Raw genomic sequence first — 21,745 nt, forward strand, 5'->3', positions numbered from 1 at the left:
CTCTTCAATAAGTGGTGTTGGGAAAACTGGATAACGACATGCAAAAGAATGAAATTGGACCCCTATCTTAAACTGCTCACAAAAATTAGTTCAAAATGAATTAAAGACTTAGACCTGAAACCACAAAACCCCTAAAGGAAAACATAGGGATAAAGCTCCCTATTGATGTTGGTTTTGGCGATGTTTTGGATTTGACACCAAAAGCAAAGGCAAACATAAACAAGTGGGACTTCATCAAACTAAAAAGTTTCCGCAAAGCAAAGGAGACCATCAACAAAATGGAACAGCAACCTAATGAATGGGAGAAAATATTTGCAAGTCATATATCTGATAAGGAGTTAATATTTAAAATATATAAAGAACTTACACAACTCAATAGAAAAAATCTGATTAAAAATGTACAGAGGAACTAAATAACCATTTATGCAGAGACATACAAACAACCAATAGGTATATGAAAAGATGCTCAATATCACTAATCATCCGGGAAGTGCAATAAAAATCACAATGAGTTATCACCTCATACTTGTTAGAATGGCTGTTTTAAAAAGTCAGGAGATAACAAGTGTTGGCAAGGACGTGGAGAAAACAGAACCCTTGTGCACTGTTAGTATGCCTGTATATTGGTGCAGCCATAATGGCAAACAGTATGGAAGTTTCTTAAAATAGAACTACCCTTTGATCCAGCAATATCACTTCCAGGTACATATCCAAAAGAAACGAAAACAGCATCTCAAAGAGATATCTGCACTTCCATCTTTATTGCAGCATTATTCCCAATAGCCAAGACATGGAAATAAGTGTCCATCGATGGATGACTGGATAAAGAAGATATGGTATATACAGGTTTCCCCTGCTATCTGAAAGTTTGCTTTAATGCTGCTATGCTTTTATGATACATTAGTTACCTGTTTTCACTGACCAGAAGAAATACCAAAAAGATTTTTGGTTTTATAAAATGGTCATTGCTTCTTCGTTTATGCCATTTCAGGTTAAGAGAGGCTTCATTATGAATCCTCTATTTTTGGATAGTGGGGGAAACCTGTATATACAATGGAATATTATTCATCTATTAGAAAGGACATCCTGCCATTTGCAACAACAGATGGACCTTGAGGGCATTATGCTAAGGGAAATAAATCAGACAGAGAAAAACAAATACTGTATGATATTACTTATATGTAGACTCTAAAAAAACTGAACTCATGGAAACGGAGATTAGAATGGTGATTACCAGAGGTGGAAGAAAGGGTGGTGTGAAATAGGGAGCTATTGTTCAAAGGGTACAGACTTCCATTTATAAGATAAATAATTTCTGGGGATCTAAAGTACAGCCTGGTGTTTTAGTTAACAGTACTGTACTCTGTACTTGAAAGTTGCTAAGAGAGTAGATCTTGATTTTTCTCACCACAAAAAAGATGGTAATTATGTGACAGGATGGAGGTGTTAGTTAATGCTAAGGTGGTCATCATCTTGCAGGATGTAAGTGTATCAAATCAACACTTTACACCTTAAACTTACACAATGTTGTATGTCAGTTATCTCTCAATATAGCTGGAAAAAAAGATTAAAGGTATTTAATATAAATGAAAGAGGTCTTTGTCATTTCAAACTGAAATACGGAATTATCAAGTGAGATAACTTATAAAAAGCAAAAATAAATTGAAATTTTAATGAAGTTTTTATGTGTCAAGAAGTGTAAAGGATCTGAGATCTGTAAAGGACTTACAAGCAAATAAGGTAACCTACCATAGAATGATTAATGCTGGCAGAAGATACGAGATCAGAGACAAAGGACTTTATTACTCACAGCAATAACAGTAACGTTAGTATTATCATTGGCACTCATTTCTTGAGCCCCAGTTTCCATAGCCCAACATAAAGAAAGCCAGGTTCACACTAGTGTATTGTGTCATAGGAGAAAAACTTTGTGCTTATGGGTCCCAAATATTTTGTAATGGATGTGGGCATGCCTGCTGTTTGCTCCAAAGGGAATCTTTATCTACCATTGCTGTAAGCAAACCTGCCCTTTGCTCCTAAGGAAGATGTATCTCTATCGTCCCAGGCTGTTCTCAATACAGATATCCTTGAAAAGATAGTCTAGAACAAGGACAGTCATTGCTTCTGCTCACAAGACTTGCAGAAATGTAAGAGACCTTGAAGAATTGTCTTTCACCAGTGTCTTATAGAGAACTCATTTTCACTGCCCTCAATAATTTTACTGATCTTTATTGCTAGTACTTCCAGAAATGCCTCTTGGATTACAGTGCTTCCCAGTATACCAGCAGAGATGCCATATTTAATGTGTATGGTTGCTTGTACCTAGAATTATAAGTCCAATGTTAAGATGAATGTATGCCCTTTACAGACTTGGAGAGCCAGGTTTTGTGCTTTGTGCTTTGTCTTAGCATTGCAGACTTGTATTCTGCCCTGAACAAGCTCTTATTAGAGCTGGTGGAATAAGACAAAATAGCAGGCATTCTTTTAGGGACAACTTGAATAAATCTTTAGTTCTGTCCTCCCAAATACTTTGGGTTGCTATATAAAATACAGAGTACCTGATTAAATTTTAATATAGGTAAACACCAAATAATATTTTAGTATAAATATGTTCTATGCAGTATTTGGGAAATACTTATAGTAAAAAACTATTTGTATTTCAGTGTCCTGTTTGGTAGAATTGCCAGATACAGCGAATAAAAATATACAATGCCTAATTACATCTGGATTTTAGGTACACAGCAAATAATTTTTCAATGTAAGTATGTTTCATGCAGCCCTATCAAATAGTATACCAAAGCATCAAAGAAGGATTTAACCTTGTTTTATATATTTTTGGGTAATGAAGTATGTCTTATGGAGATACAGAAAATGGAATGGAATTCCTTGGTCAAGAAGAAAACTAATTTTGGGGCACCTGGGTGGCTCGGTCAGTTAAGCGTCTGCCTTCGGCTCTGGTCCTGGTCTCGGGGGTCCTGGGATCAAGCCCTGCATCAGGCTTCCTGCTCAGCGGGGAGCCTGCTTCTCCCTTTCCCCTGGCTTATGCACTCTCTCTCTCTCTCTCACTCAAATGAATAAAATCTTTAAAAAAAAAAAAAAAGGAAGAAGAAAACTAATTTTGAGCTTAATAATCTTGTGGGGAAAGAGAACATGTGTAGTAAACATATGGCTTTACTCACTATGCACTAGTATTTGTGATCCTAATCTAAAGCAAAGAAATCCAAGTTGATGTGGTTTTTTTGCTGTTTGGTTACTTAATATTCTATGGTACTGCTCATTTAAACTCTTCCACTTAATGAGCCTTTCCTTGGACTGTAAAATGAAAATATTTCACTTTATAAGGCTTCATAAAATAATATTTCAAACTATACAGTCTTCAGAATTAGAGAAGTTTTAAAATTTTTCATTGATCTCTATACATTCCTCTAAATTTTTTAAATTTTTTTTAAGATTTTATTTATTTGAGAGAGAGAGAGAGAGATCGTGAGAGAGAGCATGAGCAAGGGCAGGAGAGAGGGAGAAGCAGGCTCCCCACTGAGCAGGGAGCCTGATGTGGGGCTCGATCCCAGGACCCTGAGATCATGACCTGAGTAGAAGGCAGACACTTAACCATCTGAGCCACCCAGGTGCCCCTAAATTTTTCTTTTTTTAGAGAGCTAATCAGGGGAGGGGCAGAGAGAGAGGTAGCAAGAGAATCCCAAGCAGGCACTATGCTCAGCACGGAGCCCGACAACAGGGCACAATCTGATCCCACGACCCCAAGATCATTACCTGAGCCAAAATCAGGAGTCTGGACACTTAACTGACTGAGCTACCCAGGTGCCCCCCCCATTCCTTTAAATTTTAGTGTGAACCTAAAACTGCTCTAAAAAAGTTGTTAAAAAAATAATTTTTTAAAAAAAATCTTCATCGGACATCCTCATTGTTTATACATTTCTATGCTGTTTGACATCTTTGTTTTTTTCAGAGTTGTGCCCACCTTTGCTCCCATAAGCCTATTTTCTTTGAGTAACATCTCTTCTACCTTGTGGTTGCCTGTTTATATTTTTGAGTTCATAGCAACAAGTTTGGTTTTTTTTTTTCCGTAGAATATTCATGGAAAGGACGATGATAATTTATTCATGTATTTTTTATTAACAAATTGTATGTAACAATTATCTGCCAGGCACTAATTGCCTTACAAGTGGTAACTAATTTCATCAAAATCCCATGAAGTAAATATTTTATGATTCCCATTTTACAAAAGAAATTAGAAAAATGAAATAAGTTGGCCAAAGCCACACGGCTTGTACATGGTAGAGAGGGGATGCAAACCCTTGCAGAGATGCAGATCTTATACTTTCATATTTCATCTGTTTCCCATGCATTTGTAAAATAAGAAAAATGAAGTAAATTAAGACTTCGAACAAAATCGTAGTCCCAGACTTGTAGCATTGGCATACCATTCATTATGATGCTGGTTTGCTATGCTATTCATATTTTTAAAATAAAAAGAAACACAATCTCAAACATAATTTTCAGTGATCATCTTGTGATGCAAAATATGATTTTGGATTTTTTTCCAGTTGGATTTAAAGAGAAAGTTCCATTTACATGTATTCCCTGGAATTTATTATAAAAACTGTGGAACACTAAGCATACCACAGATGTAATAGCTAGAAAATCAAAGCATCATTTATTGACAGCACCACAAAAAGAGAATAGTCAAAAGCATAGGTAATATGTAATATAATGTCTAGAGGTAACTGTTACCTAACATTGAATTTTTGGACAGATGGGTTTAGATTAGTTTTTTGTGTTTTTTTTTTTTTTTTTTTTCTGATTCATTTATTTATTTTAGAGAGAGAGAGCATGTGTGCTTTCATGTGCCCGTGACAGAGAGAGAGTCAGGGAAAGGACAGAGGGAGAGAATCTTTAAGCAGACTCCCCACTGAGTGTGGAGCCTGATGCAGGCTTGATCCCACAACCCATGAGATCATGACCTGAGCTAAAACCAAGAGTCAGACACTTAACTACTGAGCCACCCAGGTGCCCCTATTTTTTTTATCTTTGTTTTTACATAAAATTTATATAACATGAATTAACCAATTCACATGTACAATTTAGTAGCATTTAGTACCTTCACAATGTTGTGCAACCATCACCTCTGCCTGGTTCCAGTCCAGTTTTATCGCCCCAAAAGGAAACCCCACACGCACTGAACAGTCACTACCCATTTTCTCCCCCTATTCCCTAGCAAACACGAGTCTGAGTTACCCATTCTGGATGTTTCATATAAAGGTAATCACACAATACATGACTTTTTGTGTTTAGTTTCTTTCATCTCATTCATCCATGTTGTAGCATGTATCAGTCCTTCATTCCTTTTTAGAGCTGAATGCCAACCCAAATTGAGGGACATTGGGTTCTTTCCACCCTTTGACTATTGTGAAGAGTGCTTCCGTGAACATTACTGTACAAGTATTTGTTTGAATTCTTGTTTTCATTTCTTTGGGTGTGTACCTAAGAGTAGAATTTCTGAGTTGTATGGTAATTCTATGTTTAACTTTTTGAGGAGCCGCCAGACTGTTTTCCATAGCACTTGAACCATTTTACATTCCCAATGGCAGTGTTCGATGTCTCCACATCCTCACAAATATTTATTTTCTATCATTTTGTATTTTTTATTATGGCCAACCTACTGGGTTGCAAAGTGGTGTTTCATTGTGGTTTTGACTGGCATTTCACTAATGACTAATGATGTTGAGCATCTTTTTGTATGCTTGTTGGCCATCTGTATACTTCTTTGAGAAGTGTGTATTCAAAGAAGTGTGTATTCAAAGTCCTTTGCCCAGTTTTTAACTGGTTTTCTTTTTGTTATTGGGTTGTAGGAGTTCTTTATATATTCTGGAAACCAGACTGCTATTAGATATATTATGTTCAAATATTTTCTTCCTTTTTAAAGATTTCATTTATTTATTTGTTTGTTTGTTTGTTTATTTATTTATTTATTTATTTGAGAGAGAACAACTGGGGGAGAGGGGGCAGAGCAGGGAGCCTGATGCAGGGCTCGATCCCATGACCCTCGGTTCATTACCTGAGCCGAAGGCAGACCCTTAACCGACAAGCCACCCAGATGCCCCAAATGTTGTCTTCTATTCATGGGTTGCCTTTTTACTCTCCTGGTAGCGTCTTTTGATGCACAGGACATGAGAACAGGAAGAAAAGTCTTAAATTTATTTTTTTAATAAAAGGATCATATAAATTAAGACCAACATATTCAACAGTTATTTCCATAGTAAAATTTTTAAATCAAGTAAAATTTTAAAATGGTATAACTTAACCCTTTTTTTAATTGAAAGAGTTAGGTTTATGAGTGCTACCAATATAGTTTTCTTGGAATCATTAATTTATTACATGCAATGGGAGAACATCCACATGGCAAGAGAGAAAAAAATGTTTTTTTTTTAATTTAAATTTACTTAATGTATATGCCTATGTTACAGTAGATTCTCATGCCTTATATCTATATATCTATATCTATATGTATAATTTGTAGTTCTCAGAGAGACTTAGCAAAGAAACTTTACATTCAAGAGATCTAAATTTTATAAATACTCATACAAGCTTCTTGAAGTATCATTAGTAAAATATTTTAAAAACCAGGCATAAAATCTAATCTCTCCCTCTTCTGTTTAACCTCTTAACTGGTGAAAAAATGAAAGGGAATAAATTTCATTATCTTTAATCAATATTGGCACATATGCTTTTTTTTTTTAATTTCATTATATTAGTCACCATACAATACATCATTAGTTTTTGATGTGGTGATCCAAGATCCATTGTTTTCATGTAACACCCAGTGCTCCATGGAGTATTTGCCCTCCTTAATACCCATCACTGGGCTAACCAATCCCCCCTCCCCTCTAAAACCCTGTTTGTTTCTCAGAGTCCATAGTCTCTCATGGTTCATCTCTCCCTCCAATTCCCACCCCCCATTTTTCCCTTCCTTCTCCTAATGTCCTCCATGCTATTCCTTATGTTCTACAAATAAGTGAAACCATATGATAATTGACTTTCTCTGCTTGACTTATTTCATTTAGCATAATCTCCTCCAGTCCCATCCATGTTGATGTAAAAGTTGGGTACTCATCCTTTCTGATGGCTGAGTAATATTCCATTGTATATATGGACCACATCTTCTTTATCCATTCATCTGTTGAAGGGCATCTCGGCTCTTTCCACAGTTTGGCTATTGCGGACATTGCTGCTATGAACATTGGGGTGCATATGGCCCTTCTTTTCACTACATCTGTGTCTTTGGGGTAAATACCCAGTAGCGCAATTGCTGGGTCATAGGGTAGCTCTATTTTTAAATTTTTGAGGAACCTCCACACTGTTTTCCAAAGTGGCTGTACCAACTTGGATTCCCACCAACGGTGTAAGAGGGTTCCCCTTTCTCCACAACCTCTCCAACATTTGTTGTTTCTTTCCCTGTCCATTTTTGCCATTCTAACTGGTGTAAGGTGGTATCTCAATGTGGTTTTGATTTGAATTTCCCTGATGGCTAATGATGATGAACATTTTTTCATGTGTCTGTTAGCCATTTGTATGTTTTCTTCAGAGAAGTGTCTTTTCATATCTCCTGCCCACTTATTGACTTGATTAGTTGTGTTTTGGGTGTTGAGTTTGAGAAGTTCTTTATAGATCTTGGATACCAGCCCTTTATCTGTAGTGTCATTTGCAAATATCTTCTCCCTTCTGTGGGCTGCCTCTTTGTTTGGTTGACTGTTTCCTTGGCTGTGCAGAAGCTTTTTATTTTGATGAAGTCCCAGAAGTTCATTTTTGCTTTTGTTTCACTAGCTTTTGGAGATGTATCTTGAAAGAAGTTGCTGTGGGCGATGTCAAAGAGGTTACTGCCTATGTTCTCTTCTAGGATTTTGATGGATTCCTTTCACATTGAGGTCTTTCATCCACTTTGAGTTTATCTTTGTGAATGGTGTTAGAGAATGGTCGAGTTTCATTCTTCTGCATGTGGCTGTCCAATTTTCCCAGCACCATTTATTGAAGAGACTGTCTTTTTTCCATTGCATGTTTTTTCCTGCTTTGTCAAAGATTATTTGACCATAGAGTTGAGGGTTCATATCTGAGCTCTCTATTCTGTTCCATTGGTCTATATGTCTGTTTCTGTGCCAGCACCATGCTGTCTTGGTGATCACAGCTTTGTAATATAGCTTGAAATCGGGCAATGTGATGCCCCCAGCTTTGTTTTTCTTTTTCAACATCTCCTTGGCGATTCGGGGTCTTTTCTGATTCCATACAAATTTTAGGATTGTTTGTTCCAGCACTTTGAAAAATGTCATTGGAATTTTGATCGGGATGGCATTGAAGGTATAGATTGCTCTGGGTAGCATAGACATTTTAACAATGTTTATTCTTCTGATCCGTGAGCATGGAATATTTTTCCATCTTTTTGTGTCTTCTTCAATTTCTTTCATGAGTGTTCTGTAGTTCCTAGAGTATAGATCCTTTACCTCTTTGGTTAGGTTTATTCCGAGGTATCTTATGGTTTTTGGTGCTATTGTAAGTGGAATCGTTTCTCTAATTTCTCTTTCTACAGTTGCGTTGTTAGTGTATAAGAAAGCAACTGATTTCTGTGCATTGATTTTGTATCCTGCCACATTACTGAATTGCTGTATGAGTTCTAGTAATTTGGGGGTGGAGTCTTTTGGGTTTTCCACATAAAGTATCATGTCGTCTGCGAAAAGGGAGAGTTTGACTTCTTCTTTGCCAATTTGAATAGCTTTTATTTCTTTTTGTTGTCTGATTGCTGTTGCTAGGACTTCTAGTACTATGTTGAACAATAGTGGTGAGAGTGGGCATCCTTGACGTGTTCCTGATCTTAAGGGAAAGGCTCTCAGCTTTTCCCCATTGAGGATGATATTCCCTGTGGGTTTTTCATAGATGGATTTTATGAACTTGAGGAATGTTCCTCTAACCCTATATATACTCTGAAGAGTTTTAATCAGGAAAGGATGTTGTATTTTGTCAAATGCTTTTTCTGCATCAATTGAGAGGACCATATGGTTCTTCTCCCTCCTCTTATTAATGTGTTCTATCACATTGATTGATTTGCGAGTGTTGAACCACCCTTGCATCCCGGGGATAAATCCCACTTGGTCGTGGTGGATGATCCTTTTAATGTATTGTTGGATCGAAGTAGCTAGGATTTCGTTGAGGATTTTGGAATCCATATTCATCAGGGATATCGGTCTGAAATTCTCCTTTTTGATGGGGTCTTTGTCTGGTTTTTGTCTCCACATCCTCACCAATACTTGTTTTTAGATACTAGCCTGTTTTGACTGGTGTGAGGTGATAGCTTGTGGCTTTGATTTGCATTTCTGTAATGATTAGTTACGTGGAATATCTTTTCATATGTCTCTTGGCCATCTGTATGTCTTCTTTGGAAAAATGTCTATTCAGGTCCTCTGCCCATTTTTAATTGGATTATTTGTGGTTTTTATGTTGAGTTGTATAAATTCTTTATATATTTTGGATATTAGCCCCTTTTCAGATTTTTTTTTTAAAGATTTTATTTGAAAGAGAGAGCACACATGAACACGAGCCGGGGGTCAGGGGTGCAGAAGGGGAGGAGCAGAGGAAGAGGAATAAGCAGACTCCCCACTGAGCAGGGAGCCCCATGCCAGGCTCGATCCCAGGACGCTGGGATTATGACCTGAGCTGAAGACAAACACTTAACCAACTGAGCCACCCAGGCTTCCCCCCTCCCCCCTTATCAGATATATTATTTGCAAATATCTTCTTCCATTTAGTAGGTTGGCTTTTTGTTTTATTGATGGTTTCTTTCACAGTGCAAAAAATTTTTATTTTGATGTAGTCCCAAAAGTTTAATTTTGCTTTTGTTTCCCTTGCCAAGGAGACATATCCATAAATATGTTGCTAAGGCCAATGTCCAAGAGATTATTGCCTGTGTTTTCTTTTAGGAGTTTCACGCTTTCAGTTCTCACATTTAGGACTTTAATTTATGTTATCTTTGTGTCTGTTGTAAGCAAATGGCCCAGCTTCATCTTTCTGAATGTAGCTGTCCAGTTTTCCCAGCACCATTTAAGAGACTATCTTTTCCCCATTGTATATTCTTGACCATATAAGCATGGGTTTATTTCTGGGCTCTCTATCCTGTTCTGTTTATCTATGTGTCTATTTTTATACCAGTGCCACATAGCTTCAGTTAATATAACTTTGTAGTATATCTTGAAATCTGGGATTGTGATGGCTGCAGCTTTGTTCTTTCTCAAGGTTGCTTTGGCTATTTGGGATCTGTTGTGGTTCCATACAAATTTTAGGATTATTTGTTTTAATTTTGTGAAAAAAAGTATTGGTATTTTGATAGGGATTGCATGAATCTGTACATTGTTTTTTGTAGGATGGACATTTTAATAATATTAGTTCTTCCCATCCATAAGCATGGAATAGTGTTTCATTTGTGTCATCCTCAGTTTCTTTCATCAGTGTCCTATAGTTTTCAGAGTATAGGTCTTTTCTTCACCTCTCGGTTAAATTTATTCCTAGGTATTTTATTCTTCTTGGTGCAATTGTACATTCTAACCTTATACCTAAAGGAACTAGTAAAGGAAGTCCAAAAACAGTGGAGGGAGAGAAAGAATAATTAGAATGAAAATAAATGAAGTTGAGACTAAAAAGCAATTGAAAAGATCAATGAAATCAAGAGCTGGTTCTTTGAAAAAATAAACAAAATTGATAAACCTTTAGCCAGACTCATAAAGAAAAAAAGAGAGAAGACTCAAGGAAATAAAATCAGCAGTAAAAGAGGAGAAATAACAGCTGATACCACAGAAATACAAAGGATTATAATGAACTATGAAAAATCATATACCAACAAGTTGGACAACCTAGAAGAAATGGGTAAGTTCTTAGAAACTTACAGTCTCCCAAATCTGAATCAGGAAGAAATAGAAAATTTGAACAGATCTACTGCTAGTAATGAAATTGAATCAGTAATCAAAAAATTCCCAACAAACCAAAGTTTAGGACCAGACCTTCACAAGTGAGTTCTACCAAGCATCTAAACAGAATTAATGCCCATTCTCAGACTATTCCAGAAAACAGAAGAGCTTCCAAACTCATTCTGTGAGGCCAGCATTACCCTGATTTTAGACACTACAAAAGAAACTACAGACCTATATTCCTGAAGAACATGGAAGCAAAAATCCTCAACAAAATATTAGCAAACCAGATTTAACAGTACCACTCACTGCTGTCCCTGGGATTTATTCCAGAGATGCAACGATGGTTTCAATATTCATAAATCAGTCAGTGTGATACATCACATTAACAAGACAGAGGATAAAAACCATATAATCTTAAAAGATGCAGAAAAAGCATTTGACAAAATATAACACCCATTCATGATAAAAACTCTCAACAAAGTGGGTTTAGAGAGAACATACCTTAACCTAATAAAGGCCATATATGAAAAAACCCACAGCTAACATCATACTCAGTTGTGAAAAACTGAAAGCTTTTCCTCTAAGACCAGGAAAAAGACAAGGATGTCAACTCTCACCACTTTTATCTAACATAGTACAGGAAGGTCCTAGCCACAACTATCAGACAAGAAAAATAAAAGTCATTGAAATTGGTAATGAAGAAGTAAATCCATCACTTTTTGCCAATGAGATGATAATATATAAAGAAAACTCTATAAAGACTCCACTAAAAAACCATGAGAAGTAATAAATGAATTCGGCAGCGTTGCAGGAGACAAAATTAATATACAGAAATCTGTTGCATCTCCATACACTAATAGCAAAGTAGCAGAAAGAGGATTAAGAAAACAGTTCCATTTACAATTCCAGCACCTTTTTTGAAAAGGCTTTCTTCTTTTAAAATTGCCTTAGCATCTTTGTTGAGGTTCAGTTAACTAATAAATTGAATCCATTTCCTGGCCTTTTTTTCTGTTTCATTGATTTCTTACATATCTTTATATTAATACCCCCTAACTTGATTGTGTTATTGTAGTAAGTCTTGCAGTCAGGTAATTAGTTGTACATTCTCCAATTTTTTTCTTCTTTTTTGAGATTGTTTTATCTCTTCCAGATCCCTTGTATTTCTATGTAAATTTAAAATCAGCTGGTAAGTTTTTATTTTAAAAAGTCTTGCTTGGATTTTAGTTTACATTGCATAATCTATAGGTCAATGTAGAGAGATTTTTCTCTTTCATCATATGTTGTGGACACATTGTAGTTCCCCATTTAGGTCTTCTGTTATGTCTCTTGGAAGTGTTTTGTAGTTTTCAGTGTCTTAAATTTATTCATAAGTTTTTTTATTATCTGAAGCTGTCATAAATGGTCTTTTTATTTCATTTTCCAAACAATTGTTGCTAGGATATAGAAGTACAATTGATTTTTGCATATTAACTGTATACTCTATGGCCTTGCTAAAGTTATTAGATGTAGTATTCCATAGATCTAAATTAAATTAGGTCAAGTTTATTGATGGGTTGTTCAGCCAATATTCTGTATTATTGTTTCCCCTCTGTTTTAGTACTTAAAAAATACCATTATCTTCTGGCCTAAATAGTGTCTGATGAGAAATCAGTTGTTGTTTATATTATTTTTCCTTTCCAGTTATTATAATGATTTTCTCTTTACCTTTGGTTTTCAGCAGTTTGACTCTGATATGCTTTATTGTAGTTTTCTTTGTATTTATCTTGCTTGGGATTTGTTGAGATTCTTGGATCTGCAGGTTGATTCTTTTCTTTCCAATTTTTACAAAAATTTTAGGTATCATATCTTCAGATATTTTTTTTTCTGCCCCAATTTTCCCCTCTCTTCTCCCTCTGGTACTCTAATTTCACTTGTACTTTATCATTTGATATTCCTTTGTTTTTTAGCATTTTTTTAATCTGTGCTTTTCAGATTGAATAATTTTCATGATTCTAGTTTTGAATTCACTATTTTCTGTAGGGTCTAATCAGCTCTTAATCTCATGTAGTAAATTGTTCATTTCAGATATATTTTTTACTTCTAAATTTTTTTTTTTTAGCAATTCCATTTTTCTGCTGAAGTTCCTCACCTCTTCATTCATTACAACCAGCTTCTTTCACTCATTGGGCAATTATAATCATTGCTTAAAAGTACTTGCTTGGCCTTCTTGTTTATAATTTGGCATGTAAGAGGTTTGGACATTAACACTTCCATCCTAACAACAAGAAAAAAACTGAACAAACTGAATATCAACACATCTTCTTGGATCTTTTAGAGAATTGAAGTCACAGGGCAAACTCCTGCCCCCAAAATTGGACAGTCAGATAGCCAGTTACAGAGAATCACATCTGACCAAAGCAGAGACCAACCCCTAAGCAGAAATCACCACTGGAGTCAGTACTGGGGTAGAAAAACTTAGATTGAATTTGATGAATTTCTGGTGGCTCAGTATGAACAAGCTTGAAGTAAAAATTTCAAGGGGGCTTAGTCCTAGGGGAACTCCACACTTTTCATGAGTTTTTTTACCTCTGGGAACCCAATCAGGTTCTCATGGTGAAGATCAGAGAAAATCCCCTCTCTCATGCAGGAGGGTAAGGGGGTGAGAGAGGTAGCTGTTTTAAAATACATCCAGAGCATTCTGCCCTTCTTAGAAAGACTTGTCTCAATAGAAACTATCTTTCCAGAGCCTAACTGACCTGGGAATCCAACTCCAGCCCTCTATAGCCTTCCACGTGGGGGAAGAGAAATATGCTACTTACCACTCATTATTAGAGAGTTTCAAATTAGAACAACAGTGAGATACCTCTGCATACCTATAAGAATGGATGAAATGTGAAACACTGACAACACCAAATATTAGGGGAGAATTAGAGCTCTCATTTGTTGCTGGTAGGAATGCAAAATGGTACAGCCGGTTCTAAAGACAATTTGGCAGTTTCATACAAATCTAACATACTCTTACAGTATAATCCAACTATAATGCTCATTAGTACTTACTCAGATGAGTTGAAAACATGTCTGCACGAAAACCTGTACACAGTATTTATAGCAGCTTTTTCCATAATTGCCAAAATTTGGAAAGAACCAACATGTCCTTCATCAGGTGAATGGATAAAAAAAAATACTGTATATCCATACAGTGGAATATTATTCAGCAGTAAAAAGAAATGAACAATCAAACCACAAAAAGAGAAAGAGGAACTTGAAAGCATATTGCTAAGTGAAAGACACCAATCTAAAGGAGTGCCGGCTATCTGATTCCAACTGTATGACATTCTGGAAAAGGAAAACTACGGAGACAGTGAAAAGATCAGTGGTTGCCAGAGGTTCAGGGGGATGGAGAGAAGAACAAATAGGTAGAGCATAAGAGATTTTTAGGGAAGTGAAACTATTCTTGATGATTTGTAATGGTGGACACATATCCTTATGCACTTGTTAAAGACCATACAGGGCGCCTGGGTGGCTCAGTTGTTAAGTGTCTGCCTTCGGCTCAGGTCATGATCCCAGGGTCCTGGGATCGAGTGTCACATCGGGCTCCCTGCTCTGCGGGAAGCCTGCTTCTCCCTCTCCCACTCCCCTTGCTTGTGTTCCTGCTCTAGCTATGTCTCTGTCAAATAAATAAGTAAAATCTTAAAAAAAAAATTAAAAAATAAAATAAAGACCATACAGTGTCCACCACCAAGAGTGAATCTTAATGTAAGCTGTGGATTTTAGTTAATAATTGTCAATATTGGTTCATCAGTGCTTTATTATTATTAAGTCTATTAATTATTTTTACAAAGAGAAAGTATATGCCTGCTAATTCTAACATCTGAGTTATCTTGGAGTCCATTTCTACAGACTGCTTTTATCTCATGATTGTAAGTTATACTTTCCTGCTTCTTCGCATATCTAATGCATGTTCTTTGATTCTTGAGAAACAGTTGTTCCATATATTTTGTCCAGCTTTATAGTTGGTTTCAGGAAGACAAATCCACTACCAATTTCTCTGTCGTGGTAGAAGTTAAAATAGTGGTTTTCAACCTTGGTTGTACGTTAAAATCATCTGAGGAACTTTAAAAATTACCAATGCTGAACAAGGCCCAGGCATGGGTAATTTTTTAAGTTCTCCAAGTGATTAACAGGGTTAGGCTGTTACCTGAATAAGAGCATTCTGCTGGGAAGAGTGAGAATTGAAACCTGGCTTGTCTTCACTGGAGTCAGGTTGCATCTGCCAGTGGAAGCAGCATCTTTTTTATATTTGTACTTAAAAGCTGCTAAAGGGTTTAGCACGACCTTGCAGCAACCAGTAAAAAAACTAGAGGGTCAGGAAATTGTTCTTAGCTTTTATTGAGATTTTAAGGTCATAAGATGGTATTTTCGAATGTATCAATGCTTTTTATGCTCTAGAAGAGGGAAAGAGTAAAAAATAGTTTGCATACACAGACCTGTACCCCTGAAACAAATAATACATTATATGTTAATAAAAAAAAAGAAGAAATAGCTTGCATAGCCATCCTTTTCCACTCAAAGACCTCTTTAAAATAATGAGTTATTTACACAAAACTTTATGAAGTTTGCATTTTTACAAAGAGGTACTCATCTCTAAAACTTCTTGTTCTGGTATTCCTTCAGTAAAATATATATGCATAGTGTGTATATATGAACCTTAATATATTAAGCTCTATTTTTCTTAATAAAGTAGAACTACTTTCTGAAAACATTTATTTATCGTATTTAATTTGATACTTTTTATTTCCTGTTTTGCAAGGTTCGGGTAGACTTCCAGTGTTACTGTAATTATTAACATAAACACAATGTGTTTAGCTTTTCTGTGTTCATATATGTAGAACATATCCAGTTTTTTCAGGAAATATGTTTATCCCAAAGTGCAATTATTATCTGATATGTGCTCCTAAAGGATTAACTCTTCCCTTAAATTATTTTTTACCATTTTTTTTTTAAAGATTTTATTTGACACAGAGAGAGACAGCGAGACAGGGAACACAAGCAGGGAGAGTGGGAGAGGGAGAAGCAGGCTCCCCACCGAGCAGGGAGCCTGATGTGGGACTCAATCCCAGGACCCTGAGATCATGACCTGAGCAGAAGGCAGACGCTTAACGACTGAGCCACCCAGGCGCCCCCTATTTTTTACCATTTTAAATGAAACTTTTCTAGTGTGCTTCATGGTCCCCTACTTTCTGAAACAGAGTATACCAAACCTAATTTAGTCCTTTCTTTTTTTTTTTTTTAAAGATTTTATTTATTTATTTGAGACAGAGAGAATGAGATAGAGAGAGCACGAGAGGGAGGAGGGTTAGAGGGAGAAACAGACTCCCCGCCGAGCAGGGAGCCCGATGCGGGGCTCGATCCCGGGACTCCAGGATCATGACCTGAGCCGAAGGCAGTCGCTTAACCGACTGAGCCACCCAGGCGCCCCTAATTTAGTCCTTTCAAAATGATTTAATTGTCATTATGCATTTTATTTATATGCTCAAGGGTTTAATACACTGGTGTTCTATGCTATTAAAAATGTCTTTTAAAAAAAAAAAAAGATTTTATTTATTTGAGAGAGAGAGAGAGAAACAGCATGACAGGGGAGAGGGTCTGAGGGAGAAGCAGGCTCCCCGATAGAGGGGGCGCCTGGGTGGCACAATTGGTTAAGTGCCCGACTGTTGATTTCGGGTCAGGTTGTGATCTCCTGGATCTTGAGATCAAGCCCCGCATTAGGCTCCGCACTTAGCACAGAGTCTGCTTCAGATTCTCTCTCCCTCTGCTCCTCAGCCCAGCTTGCTCTCTCTGAAATAAATCTTTTTAAAAAATGTTTAGATATTAGATCTTCCATTAAAGGATTCTAAGTTATATTAATTTTTATTTTGTCTGTTTTTTATGGGAATGTTCTAGGTTTATGTAAGTTTTTAAGGGAGGGCCTTTTTGTTTCAGTAACAAGTTCTCTACTGATTGCCTAGTATACTTATGTATACTTATATATATCATGTATATTCTGTAATTCTGCCTAGTATACTTATGTGTACTTATATATATCATGTATATTCTGTAATTCTCCTTTTCCTTTGTCTCATTTGCTCTTTTAATATGCTGTGGATTGAAAAGTAAATAACTAATACCAGTTAGAGGTGTGTCTAATAGTAACCATAGATCAGCTTTGTGTATAAAGGGGGCTTTAAAGTATCCTTCCAAAAGTACAGTCTAAGAACTTAGAGAATATTTGTTCAATAAACATTTGTGAGGTGACTGTTTTCTTCAGGGCAACATAGATAATATGATATATCTGATATTTAGATCCTGTACTGAGGACTTGAATATAACCTGGATAGGCATGTATAAAATTATTATAGTAAATATATTTTGCATGTATTATAATAACTATATTAATAATAAATGTTATGTATTATAATTACTAGAGTAAATACTATTATGATTTTATTATATACTATTTAGTCATATTATTATACAAATACTATTTGTAATATATTTTATATAATAAGTTTATACTATAATAAATATTTAGCAATTTAAGCAACATGTTAGGGTGAACACAGATAAAGTAACATTTAACTCTGTAAAGCATTGATAAATACTCATTTTGAATGTTCAAGAGGCTTTTTTTAACCTTCTAGCTGTTTGCTAAATTTTGAATAGTTGATATTGCCAAATAAGTGAATTTTTAAAAATTAGAGTACATATACAAAATTTGTTTTACAAGCATATATACCAAAGTAGTAATATATATGTTACTCATCCTGAGTTTGAATTCGTAAATTTAATATTTTTTCAATGTACGTATTTTACTCCAAATTAAGTGGTGCTGCCATCAGGTGGCAGTCATACCTTAGTTATGGCCACAAAATACGTTTAATAGACTTACTCATTACACATTGCCATAGCACAAAATTATGGCAGGAGAAAAATTAGATAAAGAATTTTGTGTGGGTACATAGAGGAAAGGAAAGGCTTTCTGTTAACAGGGAGTCTTTATGCAGAAGGGAAGAGATAAGTGGTTTGAAGCACAAGATTCGGAATTTCTTAAATCTTTATTTGAATCCCATATTTATCACTTACTAGCTATGATATCTTGGCCAAGTAATTAACCTCTTTGTCCCTGTTTCTTCACTTATTAAATGAAGACATATCCACTTCATAGGGTTTTCATATAGTTTAAATAACAATGAAAATAAAGTGATTATCATAGAGCCTGGTAGATAGGATGCTATCAGGAAATGATAGTTATGGGGTGCCTGGATGGCTCAGTCAGTTAAGCATCCAAGTCTTGGTTTCAGCTCAGGTTATGATCTCAGGGTCTTGGGATTGAGCCCCATGTTGGGCTCTGCGCCCCAGGGATTCTGCTTAAGGTTCTCTCCCTCTCCCTCACCCTTGGCCTCTGCCCCCTACCCCGTGCGTGCTCTCTCTCTCAAATAAATAAAATCTTTAAAAATAAAAAAAGAAACGATAGTTAACGATTATAAGAATCAGGAGGTAAGGAGAGAAGGAAAACCAACAAGTCAGTTTTGCAGGCCCAGCTACAACTGCAGGAATCCAGAAGGCTTCAGGCTTCCTTTCTTCACACATTACAGCCCTCAGGGGAAAACATCTCTCAATGATAGATAGATCGGCAGATACTGTTCCACATCTTTCCCTTAGTGTTGGAGAGGAAGAAGAGGCAATTGGATACTATTTGAAAGTACAGACACAAATTTCATTCTTCTCATGGATGCCTCATATCTTCCTCTCCCTTACCTCACTGACTTGTTTCTCTAAAGACCCAGTCTCATCTGCTTAGGGAAGCAAGTTTAGAAAGTCAGAAATTCAACTGGCCAAATCTTGATGACAAGTAAAATATATCTCCAATTTGTTCTATGTTTAATACCAAAGAACCCTAAATCATATTCCCTTTTAGAAAAGAATCTTAGATGTATTATAATCTTGGGATATATTATAATTTGTCTCTCCTCCCTGTACCTTCCAAACAAAACACGTTCTCCATCTCCTTACTGTTGCTTCATATTGCTCCGATAGCTGACAGAACCTTTCCTTGAATAATTAGAAATGGAAGGATCAAAATACAAATATGATGAAAGAAATATTCAGCTAGACTTGACCAGTATTTATCAAGCACTTGCTTCTGTAATATACCCAGATAGATGTTTTGGGGGATAACCAAGATCATCAAAACATAGCTCATACTCTGAAGAACATTACATGTTAGGAGTGAAGATAATTCACATATACAATTATTTTAAGGAAAAATATGATGAATGTTATAATGGCAATTATAATAGCTTATATTTTATACACTTACCAGACTACAGACTGCTGTCACATACATTGTCCTGTTTATTCTTCACAGTAACCCCAAATGTAGAACAAGTTTTAGGTGTAATTTGAAAAGGAGTCATCTGAGGCTCAAAGGTGAAATGCCTCAGAGTCACAATGCCAGTAGGTTGCTCAGTCAGTTCAGTTGGCATATACTTGCATACCTGACACATAGCATGATGTAAGTCCTGGCTGATTCTTACCATTTTTTACCATGTGCTGAGCACTATTCTTGGTACTGGAACCTAATGGTGAGTAAGACAAACTGAATCCCTGTCTTCAAGGAGGATAAATCATGGATCCATAATGTAAACCTAAATTTCTCACTTTACATTTTATTTTATTTTATTTTTAAAGATTTTATTTATTTATCTGAGAGAGAGAATGGGAGAGAGAGAGCATGAGAGGGGGGAGGGTCAGAGGGAGAAGCAGACTCCCCGCTGAGCGGGGAGCCCGATGCGGGACTCGATCCAGGGACTCCAGGATCATGACCTGAGCCGAAGGCAGTCGCTTAACCAACTGAGCCACCCAGGCACCCTCTCACTTTACATTTTATTGTTTCTTTTATTTCATGCAATACTAAAATACAGTACTTTGGCACATTGAGGAGGGAGATTAATTCTTATATAGGGGTGGTTATGGAAGGCCTAATGGAGAGAGGTTTCTTCTCCTACCATTGATTGACCTTTTAATTGTGCCATGTTATTCATATTCCCTTTTGGATTTTTTCAGGTACGCAGATTTTCTGAAGCATTCTTTTGCTTTGAACATCCAAGAGAAGCTGCCATTGCATACCAGGAACTTCAGTGAGTAGAGTAGATCAAAGTTAAAATGATTTTACCTCCTTTTATGTAAGATATCTATCTCAGAATTTATCAAATAGAATATATGATATTCACAACAGAGGAAATTAGAATTTAAAGTTCAGAAATTCCCTGTTTAAACAAATTGGGTTTAATTTTATGAATTACTTCATGGAAGACCCATACCTTACATAAAGAAGCATATTGCCCTATTCTCCCCACCCCCATATCAGACCTACTAGAACCTTGGTAGTCCCATACATCTCTGGCTCCAGCCTTGTATCTTTATTTTCACAGGTCAGAATCTCTTATGGTCATCATTATATATTACAGATTTTCACCAGTGATCTGTCACTGCCTTTTGTTATGTTAATGATTTACAGTAAAATACCCAGAATAGATGCCTTCCATTTTTCCTACTGAGTATGTTTAAATCTGGTTTTCTTTGGCTTTAAAGAATATTTTGAGAATATTATGCTGAGCAAAAGAAGTCAGACATAAAGAGTAAATATATGGTTCTATTTATATGAAGTTCTGGAACAGGCAAAACTAAGGTGAAAAAAAGTCAGAAGAGTGATTGTCTTTTTGACTCGGGCTGGGACTTTGACTAGAAAGATGTGCGAGAACTCTTAGTAGATGGAAATATTCTGTATCATGTATCCATTTGTCAAAATCATACAGCTAAAATTTATATATTTCAAAGCATGTGAATTTTACCTCAAAAAAACTAGAAATAATAATAAAGTGTGGGGCATGGGCAGTGAGTACAGGTATAGATAAAACAAGAAAAGCAAAATGTTAATTGTTGAAGCTGAGTGATGGGGTTTGTTATACTATTCTATTTAATTTGTTTGAAATTTTCCATAAGAAAAGGTTTTTTAAAAAGTATTATGTATTAGAAAGTTATGTACCTTGTTTTAAATAGCTGTTAATTGTATTCACCAATATATGTTAAGTACAGCAGTAGCAATGGAATATATTTTTTTCCAATAGTATCATCAGTCATTAGTAGGCAGTTGGAGCTTTTGACATTTCTTCTGTATGCTATTCCCAGCAAATCAGTAAATTCAGACATTAAGCATAGATAACTCATTTTGAAATAACATTAAAAAGTATACAAGAATATAACAGAAATAACTTTATCAACAAACTGTAATTTTGTAAGCCAATCATTTACTGTCAACGAACCATAATTTTCATTGCACCAGTTTTTATCTCTGACCAAAGAACTCTCTCATAAGGAGGTTATATCTTTAGGAATGCAGGAGGATAGGAATGGTGAGGGGAAGAGGAGGAGGTAGAGTCTATAAAGTGGAATTGAGTATAATTTTTTTAAATTACTGTCTGACATAAAGAAATATTTTTCAGTGCTCAGAGTCATCTACAGATGTGCACCGCTATCAAAAATACTTCCTTCTGCAGTTCTCTCCCACCTCTACCTATTGAATGTAGTGAATTAGATGGAGATCTCAATTCATTACCTATAATCTTTGAAGATAGGTACTTAGATTCAGTTATCGAAGGTAAGTATAATCTAAAATGCGTAAGTTGTGTGTGTCATTTGCATATATTCTTCCTAATATATATAAAACCATTCCCTAATGTGGGGCCATTTTTTCCCCT

At 35.9% G+C, this 21,745-nt stretch overlaps 1 protein-coding gene across 10 annotated transcripts in view; it reads left to right on the plus strand.

The window, feature by feature from the left end:
- The window catches only part of FAM135A (family with sequence similarity 135 member A), a 130,180-nt gene that overhangs the window by 78,290 nt on the left and 30,145 nt on the right, over positions 1 to 21,745 (plus strand). For all 10 annotated transcript variants that reach the window (XR_010413669.1, XM_064597747.1, XM_064597748.1 and 7 more), the window contains 2 exons: positions 20,052 to 20,125; positions 21,491 to 21,645. Coding sequence is in view for 9 of the 10 variants with exons in the window: in XM_064597747.1 (XP_064453817.1) it covers positions 20,052 to 20,125; positions 21,491 to 21,645 (229 nt within the window). In the remaining variant the exon portion in view is untranslated. The remainder of the gene's footprint in view (positions 1 to 20,051; positions 20,126 to 21,490; positions 21,646 to 21,745) is intronic.

The sequence above is a fragment of the Mirounga angustirostris genome, unplaced genomic scaffold (assembly GCF_029215605.1).
Source record: "Mirounga angustirostris isolate CCGP_5_RB_7025 unplaced genomic scaffold, mMirAng1.0.hap1 SCAF_8, whole genome shotgun sequence".
Classification (NCBI taxonomy): domain Eukaryota; kingdom Metazoa; phylum Chordata; class Mammalia; order Carnivora; family Phocidae; genus Mirounga; species Mirounga angustirostris.